This window comes from Lissotriton helveticus, chromosome 1_1, assembly GCF_964261635.1.
Source record: "Lissotriton helveticus chromosome 1_1, aLisHel1.1, whole genome shotgun sequence".
Taxonomy (NCBI): Eukaryota; Metazoa; Chordata; class Amphibia; order Caudata; family Salamandridae; genus Lissotriton; species Lissotriton helveticus.
Genome location: NC_136057.1, coordinates 1,491,908,211 through 1,491,923,682, shown reverse-complemented (window position 1 = coordinate 1,491,923,682; position 15,472 = coordinate 1,491,908,211). Strand labels below are relative to the sequence as shown.

The following is a 15,472-nucleotide window of genomic DNA, read 5'->3' as shown; positions in this document are numbered from 1 at the left end:
AGCTGATGTTTTTGAGGCCCCTTTGCAATATGTACTTTTCCTAAGGACACTAGTAACTTACAATGTTCAAAATTTGTTTGCTTTCTGCACCTAGGGACCTAACTGCCGAAGATCAGATTGCTCTATTGAAGTCCAGTGTTATTGAAGTTATCATGCTTCGTTCAAACCAGTCATTTTCAATGGAAGACATGTCTTGGACTTGTGGCAGCAATGACTTCAAGTACAAAGTCAATGATGTGACTCAAGGTAATCAACTAAAAATATTTTGCTTACCTTCTGTGCAAGAAAGATGCATACTGTAACTTTCTTCACTTGGAAATTACATTGTCAATCAATGAAAAAAGTTTAATGAATATTTTTGTTTCATCTTTATTGTCCCTCTTTTGATTAGATGAATGGGAAGACAGCATACTGTTAAATGATCAAGAGATCAATCACTTTACAATATCGTAATAAAGCTGACAAACAGGTTAAATCTTTTTGATGTAGAGTGCAACTGCTTGCTAAAGGTGCTGTAGAAATGACTTTGTTGGATTGAAATTTGTGGCATGATCTTTTGATGGCTGACGTTAAACAAGCACTGGCATAGCCAATAGGTCTCGCTTTTGGGACCTTATAAGCATTTAGTTATGCAGCACAATATCCTTGGTGCAACAATATCAACTGTTGCATGGCTAAACACTTCTAAGGTCCCAAAGGTGAGACCTATTGGCTATGCCAATGCTTGTTGCTGATAAGGTTTGATTGCTTCAGTGCGCAAATGACAGTGAGCGAGCCATGTGCCCAGCGCAGGGCTCTTATCTCAACATAGTCATAAGCATATTTCCGGATTTTTAAGAGCTTCTTCTAAACACATTTCGTCAATCGTGGAACCAAGTACGCAGATATGAGGGCCAGCAACTCTTAGCAATATTCTGAATGCCGTGAAAGGGGCGCAGAGACCTTAGTATGTGTGTCACATACCACCTGCTTTGTCTGACAGTTTTATTATCTGTCACTGGCACGCGCTCCCAAATCCGGGGGCTCACATTTGTATTTTAATGAGAACAGGAGACATCCCGCTCCACCGGATTATGCGCCACAACAGGGTGTGAAAGTCAAATTGCCGAAGACGTACTGCTTTGTGCACGAGCCGAAATAATATCCGAGAAAAGGTCATGTGCATGCAGATGTGATTAAAACATGTTTCAAAGCAATTGCTGTCTCTCCGGCAGACATCAAAGTGTGTGTTTAATGTCATCGCTTTTCCCGGGCTGGGGGACTAAATGAAGTGCGTGCATTGTTTGAAATAATGATCTGAAATTGCTGCATATCAAATGAACACGCTTGTTGAAGTGAAACAGATGCGATTTGCATGCCTCTTGGTTTGCTCTTTTGTCTTGGAGTAGTAGGCTTATGTTTTATTCAGTGACATGCCTACAGTTACACGCACCACAGGGCGCAGTCCACCCGCAGGACAGACTCCCAAGACTGCCAAGCCAGGTGCTCGTGGACAGAAAGGCGGGATAGGTCGAAGAACCTCTCGCAGAAAATACTAAAATCAGGAGAAAATGCAACACGTTAAGAAGCAAAAAAAAATTAACAAAAGGCAGCAAATATTCAGCAGCATTCAAACACATTAAAGCACAAGAGATGAACAAGCATTGGGCGCGCGGCAGTAAAAGTAACGCCGCGCGGCCGTGAAAGCGGAAGTCATCGCGGTCCCTCTGAAAGTGAAAGTGATTGCGATGACGTTCTAAAGCACACTAGGGATGCGCGCTTGTGCGCGTGACAGTAAGCTGGTGGCCACTTTGGTAGCACTTTTAAAAGAAGCTACTAAATGTCTCGGCCAGAACAGAGTATGAGCTGGATCAGGCAAGACCTAATTAAAAAGTGTGTTTAGCGAACCTGAGGAAACATAGGAAGCTGGAGTTGGATTGCTTTGAACTTTTTTCACACAATACAGCACTTAGGAATGTGTAAGTAATTAAGAATCACAATCATTCATATTGGTGAGAAAGCAGGTTATATTTAATTAAAAATTAGCACAATATCTAACCAGGAAAATCCATTTGGAGAGTTGAGCTACAAGACCTTAGAATATGAATAAGCAGAGAGGCAAGGATGACAAGGGAAGAACTTTTATATCATAAAGCTTCATAACTTAAGGGATAGCTTAAGGATTTATCCATTAACTATTCCTGTGTTAACCATTTGTTAGTTTCATAGATTGTTTGGTATCAGCAATCTATTATCACTCTTTGAAGGAAAGATCAAATGTGGACATTAGTAGTTCAGATGGCTTTAGAGATAACATGTATAGTTTATCAGGCAGCACAAAGAGATCTTCCTCCCTTGCAGGTTTTGACCAAGTTGGGCACTGCTGTCGGAACTGAATCGGCGGCCTGAGGGACTGCAATAGGGAATAATTTGAAACTTTTGGAAATATGAAAGAGAATGCAATCACAGGATTAGACTTAAAACCGTCGTGGATGTGTTTCCTTTTATTATACTTGCTAAATTCCAGTCTTTGTAATATCTTTTGTTCCAAAAATAAGTGAACCAGACTCACACCAGTAAACTCTGCGTCGATACTTGGTACATTTGAATATGGATTCTTAAATTGTCAAACGATGATTCCATCTCTCGACAAATCCATCATCTTATTTGCTCCTGTATACAACTGAACCTTCATACTTGAACATCCATCTAGAATGACAACACATACATCTGAACTCCTTTTTGTTAACTCTATATTCATGCAATGAATCATCCATATATTTTGAGGCTAAATACTTCTTCTCCACCAACAACTTCAGTCCACTTTGAAACATTTGCTGAAACAGATCTTAATGGCTATGACCCTTAATGCTCATAAATCCTCCCTTATCTGCACCTCCCCTAAATACCTGTGGTATTAAGTGGTCTGGTCTCCTTTTAAACTAAAATATAATTACCTTGTTCCCCGGACTTTGCTCCTATTCCTCAACATTTTCTTCTTTCTTGTGTAATGCTGCCACCTTTTACTTCTCTGTTTTCCCTTTACCTTGTTTCTTGTTCAACAGTTTTGCAAAAAGCACCTTCTGCTTCACATACAGTACGTCTTTCTCACTGGACTGAAATAATTTAAAAACTGGTATGTGTGCACTTCTCTCATATATGAAACTTGTAAATCCCTTTCCTATTGAATTTCACATCTACTATCACACAAATGTTCAGATTAGCAGCCTGATGAGACCATTCATAGCACTAACCTTGGCCTCCTTCCAGCAATCTGGTTCGCCACACCTCTTAACAACAGCAAACGTTCTATGGTGGCTAAGGAATTAGTCATGATCGTGGCCCGATGCGCAGTCAAGATGGCCGTACTCATCTTGCTCGCTCAGATCCTGATGACCTCCTGCTGCGACATCGGGGCACATAAATGGTGGCTTGAGTGCATCCCTGTACACCAGTGAACCTGCCCTGGACCTCCTGCCCTCGTGTGGAGCTCAGAGGCCTAGCCGCAACCGGGGGCGCTGGTAATCTGGAGGCTGCTGTGCCAGCCAGCAACCAAGCTGGCAGGCCACAGGAGCACTGTCGGGGTAACTCTCTACTCTGTCGACAGCCATGACTGCTGACTGGTTGCTTTCCCCAGGGGCTATGACACTGTGACATGCGTGGAGCAGCCTGGAGCCAAACTTGGCATACTGGAGGAGGAGAGTGATTGGACATTGCATCCCACCGTCATTACTTAGCCCCACATCGCGTGGTTGAGGCCCGCTGCTACTATTTTGACTGGGCCCTGGATTTGAAATTGGGCTTACCCTGGTGGTGCTGCGCATTGGGCCTCCTGAGGGCTGATAGTTGGCGTGTACCCCTTGGCCTGCAATGCAAATGCTCTTACATTGCACAGTGTTGGCTGGACAGATCTGTTGACAGGCACCTGTATCTATCCTTCTAAGTAAATTGCCCTGGGAGCACTCATATTCCCCATCTGCTGTATATTGTGGGGACTACCTGACAACTATTATGGCCATGGACAAGGCATATCAGAAATGGCAGAGCAGTTCTCACTTTCAAGAGCTGTAACCCTGGTGACCATTCAGTATCTGATGGTGAATATGCTACAGGAGCTAGCAAGGGAGTGCTCAAGGCCTGGGGCATCTACTGAGTCCCTATTATTGAACTGGAAGTCAAGTCTGGCCTCAATTTATACGAAAATCAATGGTATGAACAGCGGTTTTGATTGCCTCATGGAGAGCATGGGCATGTAAAACCTACGCCTGGACGGAGCAGAAGAAAGGACCTTTAACATTGATGATGACTCAGTTGCCCTGAGTAAGAGGGTGTACCAGCTGGAAAAACATATGCTATTATTTGTGGCATAAAACAAAGACTTGGAAGCCTGCTCTCGCCAAATAAATATCTGTATCACTGGAATACTTCGTGAAGACACTGCTGCTTGATACCCTTGGCAAAGACTTGTTTTTGTGCAGCCTTTTTGGTGGAAAGAGCACACTGCTTCCTGGAATCGAAGCACCCTCTGGGGGCACATTCGCCCCCCCCCTCCCCTCAGACCCTTAAATGCATGCCTCTTAAATTACAGAAATTGTGACACTGGGCTCCACCTGGCCAGTGAGAAAGGTCCTCTATGTTATCAGGAATCCGATATTTCCATCTACCCAGATTTTACACCTCCTGTTCAGGCAGCCTGGGGGAGGTTTATGGGCATTAAATGAGCACTCCGCTCTTGCGATGTGAAATATGGTATGTTGTATCCTGCCCACTTACGTGTTGACATCAACAGCAAGACATAGATCTTCTCATCAGCCACAGAGGTTAAGCAGGCTTGTAAGAGGTTACTCGCATCTGCGGATTCCCGCAGGGCGTGGAATTGCGCACCTCAAGACACCTGACAAACTTCTGCACCAGTCCCAAAACGTGCTGTCAAATTAACTCATCAAGAATTCCTGTCCTGTGTGCTAAGTAACATTTAGACTCTTGGCTCACTGCTGTTCATGCTCCCTTGCCGTCCCAAATCGCCTACTTTTAAGACAGTCCCTTCTCACCCTTGCCATTATTTGCAATGACGTGCAATGCCCTTGTCTATCGGGTTCGGGCACCGTATATAATCCTTACCCAAGCAATATGGTCGCCGTATGCCACTCTCTAGGTGTGCCTCACCATATGTTTAACTATCAAGGATGTGTGTGTTTGACTTTATGGGTATCTGCCACTGGCAGTTGGGTGTTTTAGTGTGTTGGGGGGAAGGGTAAGGGGTTTGATGATGATACTTTATCCAAATCGGCAGTGCAATAGTTAAGTGTATTATTCCCCGGCATTTTGATGGAATATATAGCTTCAATACTGTACTTTCTCCTAACATGTGACACAAGATTACCAGATTTTGAAATGAAGGTACTGGATTGTCAGAAGTCAAATACAGGAGACAAGTCTTAGAATACTTACAGCATTATCATATTGACATTGCTATTCTCCAAGAAACCCATTTCTCATCAAAGCTTACTGCCTCCCTTTCTAGGAGACTGGGCCCGTATCAATATTTTTCCTCTTATAGCTCCTATTCCAGCAGGCTATGCATTCTAATTTGCCATCATGTTGATTTCAAGCTTAAGACAGGGAGGAAAGGTCCATCCGCTTATTACTGACAATGCATGATCCGAGCCTCATAATCCTTAATACCTAAGCCCCAAATATAAACAGCCCAGATTTCTTCAGGGACATCTGATCACCTCTTTGCTATTCTGCCACCACCACGATTGTGGGGCACAGATTTTAATTTTGTCTTTCAACCTACATTGAACTATTCAAGTGGCTAGAGTCATTGACGCCCACATACTGTGGAGTGCTCCTTGATATTCAGTAGTCCTGCTCCTTCATACATATCTGGAAACACAGACCAACCACCCCGTCCCCCCTAACCCCCCACCACCCCTCCAAGGCTACTTAGATTTCCTTTTTTTCCCCTCCCCATAACCCTTTCTCCTGGGTCTACTTCTGGCTAATGACTCCTGATGTGGTTCCTGGGTACAGGGACTTGCACACCACATTACAACACTCTCAGACCATTCAGCAGTGAAGATGAGAGTAGTGTTTCCTAGGTCGCTCCTGGGTATGACACCCTGGAGGTTTCCTTGCGATGTACTGCAGGATCTGGTATTCCGGGAAGAGATGCAAACTGACAACGTTTACGGCTCGGAACTGTGGGTGTTCGAGATCACCTCGGACCTGGTCAAAGCTGAGAACAAGTTCTTTAGAGATCTAGATTCACTCCCAGCCTCAACCCCTTTAAAGCCCCTCTTTCTTGATATGGGCAGGCGCTCAATCAAGGACATAGTTCGCCTCCGTCCACTACTGTTCTGGGTGCGCCTAAGAAGGTCACCAGAATTGGTTAACTATGCAGCGGTGTTTGACGAACTCATCTACTTGAACGGCTGCAGTAAGATCCAGTGGCTGAGCAAGTTGAGGGAGCTGGTCATACGCATAGGGATGGGTGAATCTTGGCGGTCCCAATCCCCCCCACTGAAACAGACGGTGAAGAAAATGTATTGGGATTGAGTGGAGAAGGAGGAATTTGAGGGGCAAAAGTGGGGGCCCCTAACTGATCAATTTCTGGTTCATAAGTCTGCTAGGAAGCTTGAACCATTTCTGGATTTCGTCCAATCCCCCAGTGAGAGAACTCTTTTTGTAAAGTTCAGGCATGGAACACTACCATTATACTCATTTACTGTGAATTGGAAAACCTCACAGGAGGATCAAAAGACATGCCCATGTTGCCCATGCCCTAAAGAGTCTCTATCCCATTTTTTGTTTGCTTGTAAAACCTATAGGGGGGCCAGAGGTCGGTGGCTAAAGCCAATATGCAGGGAACTGGGCGTTAGACAACATTGTTTGGCCCGGCGTATCCTCACAACAGATGTAACATCTCTGACCATTGTTTGTGGGGTTGCAAAATTTCTGGGAAAAGCCTGGCAGATATGTACAAAGCAGATAAAGAAGAACCTGAGAGAAAAAATTAAGATATAATCCAGATTACTTGCTCCTGACTGTACCGTCATTTTATCTTTATGTCCTCTGGAGCCCTTTTTCCTTTCCCTTTTAATTGTATATAAGCCTTTTTAAATGTTTTTATGATCTGTATTTTTAGAACTATGAATTTTAATGGTTGCATGTACTGGAGTATGTTTCTTACTTTTATGATACATTTCTATCGAATAAAGTACTACAACAACATACAGCGGCAGCTACAGCTACTCGAAAATTAAATATCAACAGAAGGAGTTAGTAGACAGCATACAGACACGTCTCCTTAAGAACCACCATGCCGTCCTACTCGAGTTCAACGACTTGGCAGACAGAGAGGCACACTATTTGAGTAGATTCTCTCTGGCTCATGGATATTGGGAGGGATCATGACGAAGATACGGGTAGATTTGGGGAGGGAGAACACCCAGGGCACCCCAGGCAGTTTCTGAGCTCCCCCCTCACATTTGTGTGAAATGCTTGCCGCTATTTACATCCTAGCGAGAAATAATGCCCGAGGCTTAGATGGTTTTACATCAGTTTTATAAAGCCTTCAAACACTGTTTAGCCCCATACAGATTTACATTTAGAAAATGGAAGGTGTCACATTGACACCATCACTCCTAGAGGCCATCATTACTGTACTCTCCAAACCAGGTAAAGTAGAGTGTTGGCACTCCTCATATCGCCCCTTGTCACTATTAAATCTTGACAAGATACTAGCTAAGACCATGGCCACTTATCTGTCTTTACTGATGGAATAAAGGATCTCCCCAGCAAATATCAGTTTTGTTCCCCACAGGTCTAATGCCATAAATCTGCGGACTGTATTTGCTTTAGTACATCTATTTAAGGTAGCGTTGCAGGCAGTGACTGCCTTTTTAAATGCTGAATACGTCTTTGATTCCCTGGAGTATCCCTTCTTGATGCCTGTATGTTAGACCTGGCCCTTTTGATAGGGTTATCTCCAAACCTTTTGCCTCCTATTTTTCTGACCCTGTTTTTGTTGGCTTTAGGATTCTGGGCACTTTACCATTGCTGATCAGTATAAATTATGATATGATTGGTTATCTATGATTGGCATTTTTGATTTACTGGTAAGTCCCTATTGAAGTGCACAGTTTGTGCCAGAACCTGTAAATCAAATGCTACTGGTGGGCTTGCAGCACTGTTTGTCCCACCCGCATGAGGAGCCCTGTAAATGTATCTCAGACTTACCACTGTCGTGTCTACGCGCGCATTTGTGAACTGCCATGTTGTCCTCCCACTTGCCAGGCCCAAACCTTCCCTTCCCTTTCCTTACATATAAAGTACCCCTATGGTAGGCCCAAGGTACCTTCATGGGCAGGGTGCAGTGTATGTGAAAGGTAGGACATATACTAGTGTGTGCCATGTCCCGAAAGTGAAATACTGTGTAATTCGTTTTTCACTATTGAAAGGCTTTCTGTCCATAGGCTAAACTTGTGTAACTTGCAATAGGGACTGGATAGAAAAATTAATTTTGGACTCTCTGAACTCTGAATGTATTAACGCACCTTTTGGTGGAGGTAGTTTTGAAATCCTGTGTTTGAAAATGCCACTTTTAGAAAGTGGGCATTTTGTTACTTCACCATTCTGTGTGCCCCTGGCTGTTTGTATATTCAGCAACTGGTGTGTGAGTGACAGGAGCTGAGATGTGCATTCACTTTAGACAGTCACGGGGGGTGTTTGAGGTGTGCTCTGCCTTGCCTGGGTGACTCATCGCAGGCCTGAATAGACCTGGTCTGCATTTAGAGTAGTGGGAGGAGTTGTAATTACACCTGAATAGGCTATATACAGCAGGTACTGGGCACACGTATGGTACAAACAATTTTTAGTAATTTGGTCGATTGAGACAAAATAATGAACACCGGTTGTAAAGACAATATATTAGACTTTATATAAGTCTTCTTTCTTTGGTGTGTCTACAGAACGCCAGCCGACACGGGTTTCATCAACAGGGCAGTGCCTGTGACTCATCAGGGCTAAAAGGCGCTTGTGTTCAGATCGGTGAATCCGGTGAAATAGGGCAATCAAATGAAGGAGATGACGGGCAAGGGTCATAGATATGATGGATGACTTGCCCGCACTGTCGGGTATGACTGGAGCGTAGTCTCCTGGAAAAGCGTGGTAGCTTCACGTCTCGAAGGCTGAATAGGCTGTGTCTCCTTTTGCACAATGCCGTCTCCGCCCCTGTGGTCATGCTACACCAGTGAATGCAGAACTGGTTTGGACTGGGTTCAGAGACCCTTGCCACAAAGTTAAAGAACAAAGACATTTTGGGGTATAAGTATTACACCTAAAACCCCAAGACCTTAGATTACTTCCAGGAACACAAGGATCCTGCCAGAAAGATATGCTGGAGAGCTGTAAGGAGGCGTACCACCCCTTGGCTGTGTGCTGGGTGCTGTGTGGGGTTGGTCTGCAGTGCTGCTTCTGTCTGTGGTTGAGTAAAAGGACTGACTCTTTTTGCCCAGCTGTGGTATCCTGCTTGTGAAGATTCTCCAAGGGTGTGTGTGTGCTGGCCCCCTTACTCCCCCTGAAGACCAGTTGGGGAAAACCTTGGTCTCTGCTGTGCCCCCCAACAAAACAATAAAGGAGTACTGGTGCAGGGAGTGAAGTGGACCAGCTTTTGGAGGATTGCACTACATTGGAGGTAAGGAAGGTTGTCTCAAATGTCCCAAATGGATAGAGCTGGTCGCCAGCAATAAAACAAGCCCAAGATTGTCCAGTTATGCCCTTTTAGAGTTTAGCGATCTTTGACCTTTCCTCGCTGGGAGCGCACGGAGCTCCGCTGCCGCTTGATCGGATGCCCACGGGGTGGGCCAGGGCCTGGGGGAGAGCTGCTGCGCTAATGTGTTACATGTCTCTCCTTCCTGTGTGTCCATCTCGCCCGGGGGACTCATGATTAAAGGGGCCGGGACCCCATCCCCGGTTCCTGTGTGCTTCCTGATGTGGGGAAGTCATGTCGCGCTTACCCGAGAGTAAAGACGGAGGGAGGGCCGCTGCTTCCCGCATGGTAAACCTCCCTGCTCCCCGTGTCTGGGGGGAGCGGGAGGTGACCACTGAGGATTACGGTCCGCCCGCTGGAGCAGGCCTACCTGTATACATGTTGTCCGCTCCTGCGGCAGCAGGCAAGGGTGCTGTTGATGCAAGGAGCCGGTAAGGACAGCTGGGAGTCGGGAGAACAAAGGGGAAAACAAAGCCTAACACTGCAGCAGCTCTCCTGGCTCAGCGGGAGCCAATACTAAGTTATTCACTGCACTCCGGAGGTCTCCGCTCATAATGCTTTGGGGGGCTTTGGTTTTGATAGAATTGTTGCCCATCACATTGCTTGCAGTGGCCCTAGGAGAATAGGACCACCACTAAATCATTTGGCAGGACGGGCTCTTTCTGTTGAAGTCATCTGCTTGATCATCGTCCTTTGGACCCCAAAATCATCACCTCCCTCATTGTTTATTGCATTTCCAAGCTCAATTTTGTTTGGGCTATATGCTCTTCAGCATGTTAAGGTAGATTTGTTTTACCAAAGGTGTAGGGGAGGTTTTTTATTGAATGTTGTATTTAATTTGGTATCATGTACTCTTATTGGGGTACAGGTCAATTAAGAGTTATATTGACAATATCTAAGTGGTTTCAGCAAAAATTTTGAAATGACATATTGATTTATGTGATCTTGCATTAAAAATGTTTACGTGATGTCATAACAAGCAGCTAGTGTGTGATTATGGTCCCATGTGGTTTACATGCATCTTTATGACAAGTGCCTAGTGGCACCTTGATTTATGTCATGTGGTCTAAAAGTGCTTTACATTCTACACAGTGATGTATGGTCTAATGTGTTTTGATGTATATTTAATACAAAGGCTATTTTTATACAACCTTGTGTTGAGTTTCTTTTGTGGTGTTCCCAGTGTGTCACTGCTGTGCGAGTGTGTTGCGCAAATGCTTCACACGTTGCTTCTGGGATAAGCCTGACTGCTCGGCCAAGCTACCAAAGGGGTGAGTATGGGTTATCTTCAGCATGTAACTCCCTTGCCCTGACTAGAGGGATGGTTTCTGCCCGGTTTGGTGCATACCCTAGTCAACCACAAACCCTCCTTTTCTAACACTGTAGTAAAACACTTCAGTATTCTGCCCAGATCTCAGGTACTGATACAACTCTTATACTTTGGCCTAGTGCACAGGGTGCCTGCTAATTGTCTGACCTTGCCCATTTATCGTGTCTCCGAGGCAGGGATGCCCATTATTGCTTATACTTTTCATGGATCCACTGGCCTGGAGTCTAAATTATCTCCATTTGCATAGGGGCCTGGTCTTTTGGATGGGCCGCATATTATCATTGATGTATGCTGACGATCTACTCCTCTTCCTCCACCGTCCTACTGAGAACATACCCCCCCTCCCCTACCCCCCCACATGCTGGGAAATTGTGCAATATATGGAGTATTCTAGAATCTGGGTCAACTGGGAGAAGACAGAGTTATTCCCCATGGCAGATGACCGTATCTATATATATTCTATATATATTTCTATATTACCTACTGGCAGTCACCAGGATGTAGGTTCCATAGGAGTTTGTTTTCATTTGCCAATAACTGGCGTCGTTTCGCGAATCATTGAAAAATGTTCAAAACTAGTTTGATGCTCATGCTGTCTTGAAAGTTTCAGGTTGATCTGTCAAGTGGGGGCTGAGAAAAAGGGAGAAGGGGTCCAAAAACGTATTTTCCCCATGTTCATTTCCATAAGAACTTTAGACACGGCTACAGCCCGAAATGCTGAACGGAATTACACCAAATTTTCCAGAAAGTTAGCTGTTGTCGAGAAAGCACCTTTTTTGTAAACCGGTGTCCATCCATTCAGTAGTTGTGGAGTAATTTAAAGAAATTTCCAATTGTATGTTTAGGAATGCAGAGGATCTGTGACCACTCCCGATCTTGTGCTGAGATCTAATTGGCTGCCAACACTTCAAACCAGGAGGTGTTGGCAGCCATTTTGGGGCTCGGCTTGAGCGGAGTCCCAGAAAAAACTTTTTTTTAAAAGAAAAAGGGGCAGAGTAGAAATACCCTGACCCCCTAGGCCTCTTGTGCGAAGTCCCACAGTGACCCGACATGGCCTAAAAAGCATTATTATTTTTTAATTTTCGGAGGGATCCGCAAATAAAAAACGAATGCAGGCTCCCACACCACCTTATTTATCGACCCCTGGGTGGGCCTGGTCCTGGGGGCATTTCTGTGTAAGGGAATGGGGCACACAGCCCTTTTGGTGCTTTATATTGCACCAAGACCACCACCTTCCCGGGGCTTTTTAAAAATGAATGCGTGGGGGTGCATTGCCAAGACAGCGGCAGGGTAGGATGCCTGTTACTGTCTCTCCTACCCGCCACGGCCCAGCACACCAGCATAGCCGAGACCACCTGAGAAGGTGGCACATTCAACCTTCCCCCGCCTGAAAAACCGAGCCACTAGACCTCAGCACCAGGAGGCATGGAGAGACGAGCGTGAGACTCCAAGCGGCCGTGGGCCGAAAACATGGTCGGTTGTTCGGGCGAGTTCCGCGGAGATGCCCACAATACGCAGCCGGGCTAGTGCCTGGGCAACAACTGAGAAGACGGCGTTAGCTGGTGGTGGGCCGGAGTATGTCCGTGGCTCGGTTGAGAGATCCGCAGCAATTAGCTAGTGACGCTGACGGAGACCGCCTGGAGTGGAGTGTGTAAACTAATGCTTGGACAGGCCATCGTTCGGTGGCCGGCCACCCCCTTGGTGCACGAGACCGACACTGCGTGCAGAAGCCGCAGGACAAATTGGAAGGGGAGGCCTGGCCATAGGTGCGGCTGCCCGACTGGGACACTGATGGTGAGGCCCTAAGGCCGCATGTCCCAGCCGCAAGGTAGAGAGGCCACAGCGCAGATCCCCCCGGACCCTAGCAAGACTGCGAGATGTAGGTCTGGGGGAGAGCAGTGGACCTGGGAGAGTTATCTCGGGCCCCCCGTCCCATTGAGGCCTCCCTTAATGAGCGAGGCCTCCTGGCTGCAACTTGAGGGGTGGTGCAGCAGCACACACAGCAGGTGAGCAGAGCCCTGTGGAGGGCGGCCAACTTGGTCCTGACCCTGCAGACCTGAATGCCAGCGCTCCCATCTGCCTGAGGCACTGTGAGCAGGGCCCTGAAGCTGGGCAGCCCCATCAGAAGGTGGGGGGCTGAAGCTGGGTGGCCCCTGGCTCCAATTAGGAGGTGAAAAAAGTACCTGCAGGGAGGCAGTAAGCCAGGAAGGAGGCAGATTGGGCCTCCCCGTTCGCTTTGGGCCTGCCTGGGGAAGCAAAGGCTTTCTGCGGGATCCTGATCACTGGCTGTGACCCCAGCGGGGAAAGAGCATCCAGGCATCTCACAGAGAGACCGAGGAGAAGTTTGGCCTGCGGGGTCAGGCAGTGATGGCACAGTCCACCAGGCAGTGCACAGAGGAGCAATCCCCAGCGTCCTGGGCACTGCTACATCCAGTCTTTTCGATGCAGATGATCTAGGAGTCTACTGAGCAGCACGAAAGGGGAGATTCTGCCTGGAGCAGGTGATGCAAATTCAACACAGTGGGCCGTCAGCACTGACGTGAGTACAGGGAGTCTGTTCCTACCTGCAGGGTGCACACGGAGGGTAGAGCGGCTGAGATCAATTTCTTCTGCTCCCATGATGGCTCTGGCACGGGGCCTGTCGGTAGGCGACCAGCCAGTCCATGCACACAACAGGTGACCCTGGTAGGTACTAACACCGACTGCTACAGGCGATGATGTCAGGCCGCACCAAGAAGGACCGCACTTTGAAGGAGATGGTCAGCGGTGACACATCAGGCAACCGCCCCTCCATGTCAGACCCCGCACTGTGCCAAGACGAAGACACAGCGGAGGAGCCAGTGTCACGCTTCTTCCTGGAATCACTCTTCATGTCTCTGAGACACAACTTGCAAGCAGTGAAAAGGGACCTCTCCCAGGATATTAAGGCAATCAGAAGGGATGTGGACTCCGTGGGGGATCGCGTCACGACTCTAGAGGAGCGGGGAGACAGCAGGGAGGGAGAACTTGAATCCTTTCAACAGGAGGTCATCCGCTTCTGTGAGCTGTTCACATAGGGCATGCCGGCTTCAAAAAGGGTAGCAAGCTGACTACTGAAAGAGAACTCAAGGATGCAAGTGTACTCATCTGGAGGACAGAGGGTAGGTGGGAGGGGATATGAGGGCAGAGGCAGCAAACGGGCCACAAAGTGCAGAAGAAAGACGGCTGGGACAGTAAGCTGGCCATTCAGGGAAAGCTGGCATGGACATTAACCCTGTGCGTAGTTCGCGTAGTCGCCCTACGTGGAATTCCGCGAAGTCGCAAAAAAACCCTGCGAGCTACATGGAGTTCCACAAGCATGCAGAGTTGCTTGTTCCGCATGTTCGCGATGCGTTTTTTCTGTTCGGGAAAGCGTATTGTGTGTTTGGGGACACTTTTTGCGTGCTCGGGGGGAATATCGCGCGAACTGTACCACACGGTTGCTAATGGGCGTGGCCATCTTGTTTTTTTTAACTTTTCGCTCTGGTTCTGGGCATTTTTTTCTATCCTCCCTATATCTTTTCAATCCTTTGTTTCTAGAAACTTTTTTTGGATCTTTTTTCTTTATTACCTATCCCTCTCTATTGCTAATAGTATATGTTGCGTTTTTTCTTACTTTTGTGTTTTTTAGTATATTTTTTACTCTTTTTCTATTACTTGCTTTTTTCATTTTCTTTTACTTACTTTCTTACTTCCTTTCAGACCATGGCAAAGAGCCTTAAGAAAACCAAGGGCCAGTGGAAGAGGAGTGAGAGCCGCGACCGCCTTCCTTGCGGAAGGCGGCGCCCACATGAAGGGCAGCCATGGGCCTTATTCAGTGAGGTGGAGGTGGCCGCACTGGTTATTTTTGTCCAGTGCCACCTCCCCTTAACCCTGGCAGCAGGCAACAGGCCTGGGTCCGGGTATGGGCTCCGGGAGCGTCACGGGCAGTGGGAGAGGGTGCATCATGCAGTGTTTCGCTGATCTGTGGTCCGGCACACCTGTAACCAATTGACGCACCGGTGGTCCGACATCCTGGACCGGGAGCAGTACCTGCTGGACCTGCTAGGTATTGACGTTTTGGGGCTTGGTGAGTAGCTAAATATATTACTATTGTGTGCTTCTGTTCTGTGTTATTGTGAATATTATTTTTTTCGCAAATAGCTAACATGCTGCTGCTGCTTAAATGCACTAGACAACTAAACAAAATGCCAATACTGCAACAATTGTTTCAAAAGGGAAAGAAGAATCACCACGCACAAAGAATTAAACTATGCGCGAGAGGGGACAATTTTGTCAGAATAAATCTCATTCATTTTTATCAAAGTTTGTAGTTTTTTTGTTGGTTCGAAATTCACCACAACAATTAGACACACAAAAAATGCGGACAA

General features: G+C 46.7%; 1 protein-coding gene across 2 annotated transcripts in view; it reads left to right on the top strand.

Annotated features, from left to right (window-relative positions):
* The window catches only part of VDR (vitamin D receptor), a 1,330,217-nt gene that overhangs the window by 1,053,867 nt on the left and 260,878 nt on the right, over positions 1-15,472 (top strand). For both annotated transcript variants that reach the window (XM_078686550.1, XM_078686559.1), the window contains one exon: positions 95-246. In XM_078686550.1, coding sequence (XP_078542676.1) covers positions 95-246 — 152 coding nt within the window. The remainder of the gene's footprint in view (positions 1-94; positions 247-15,472) is intronic.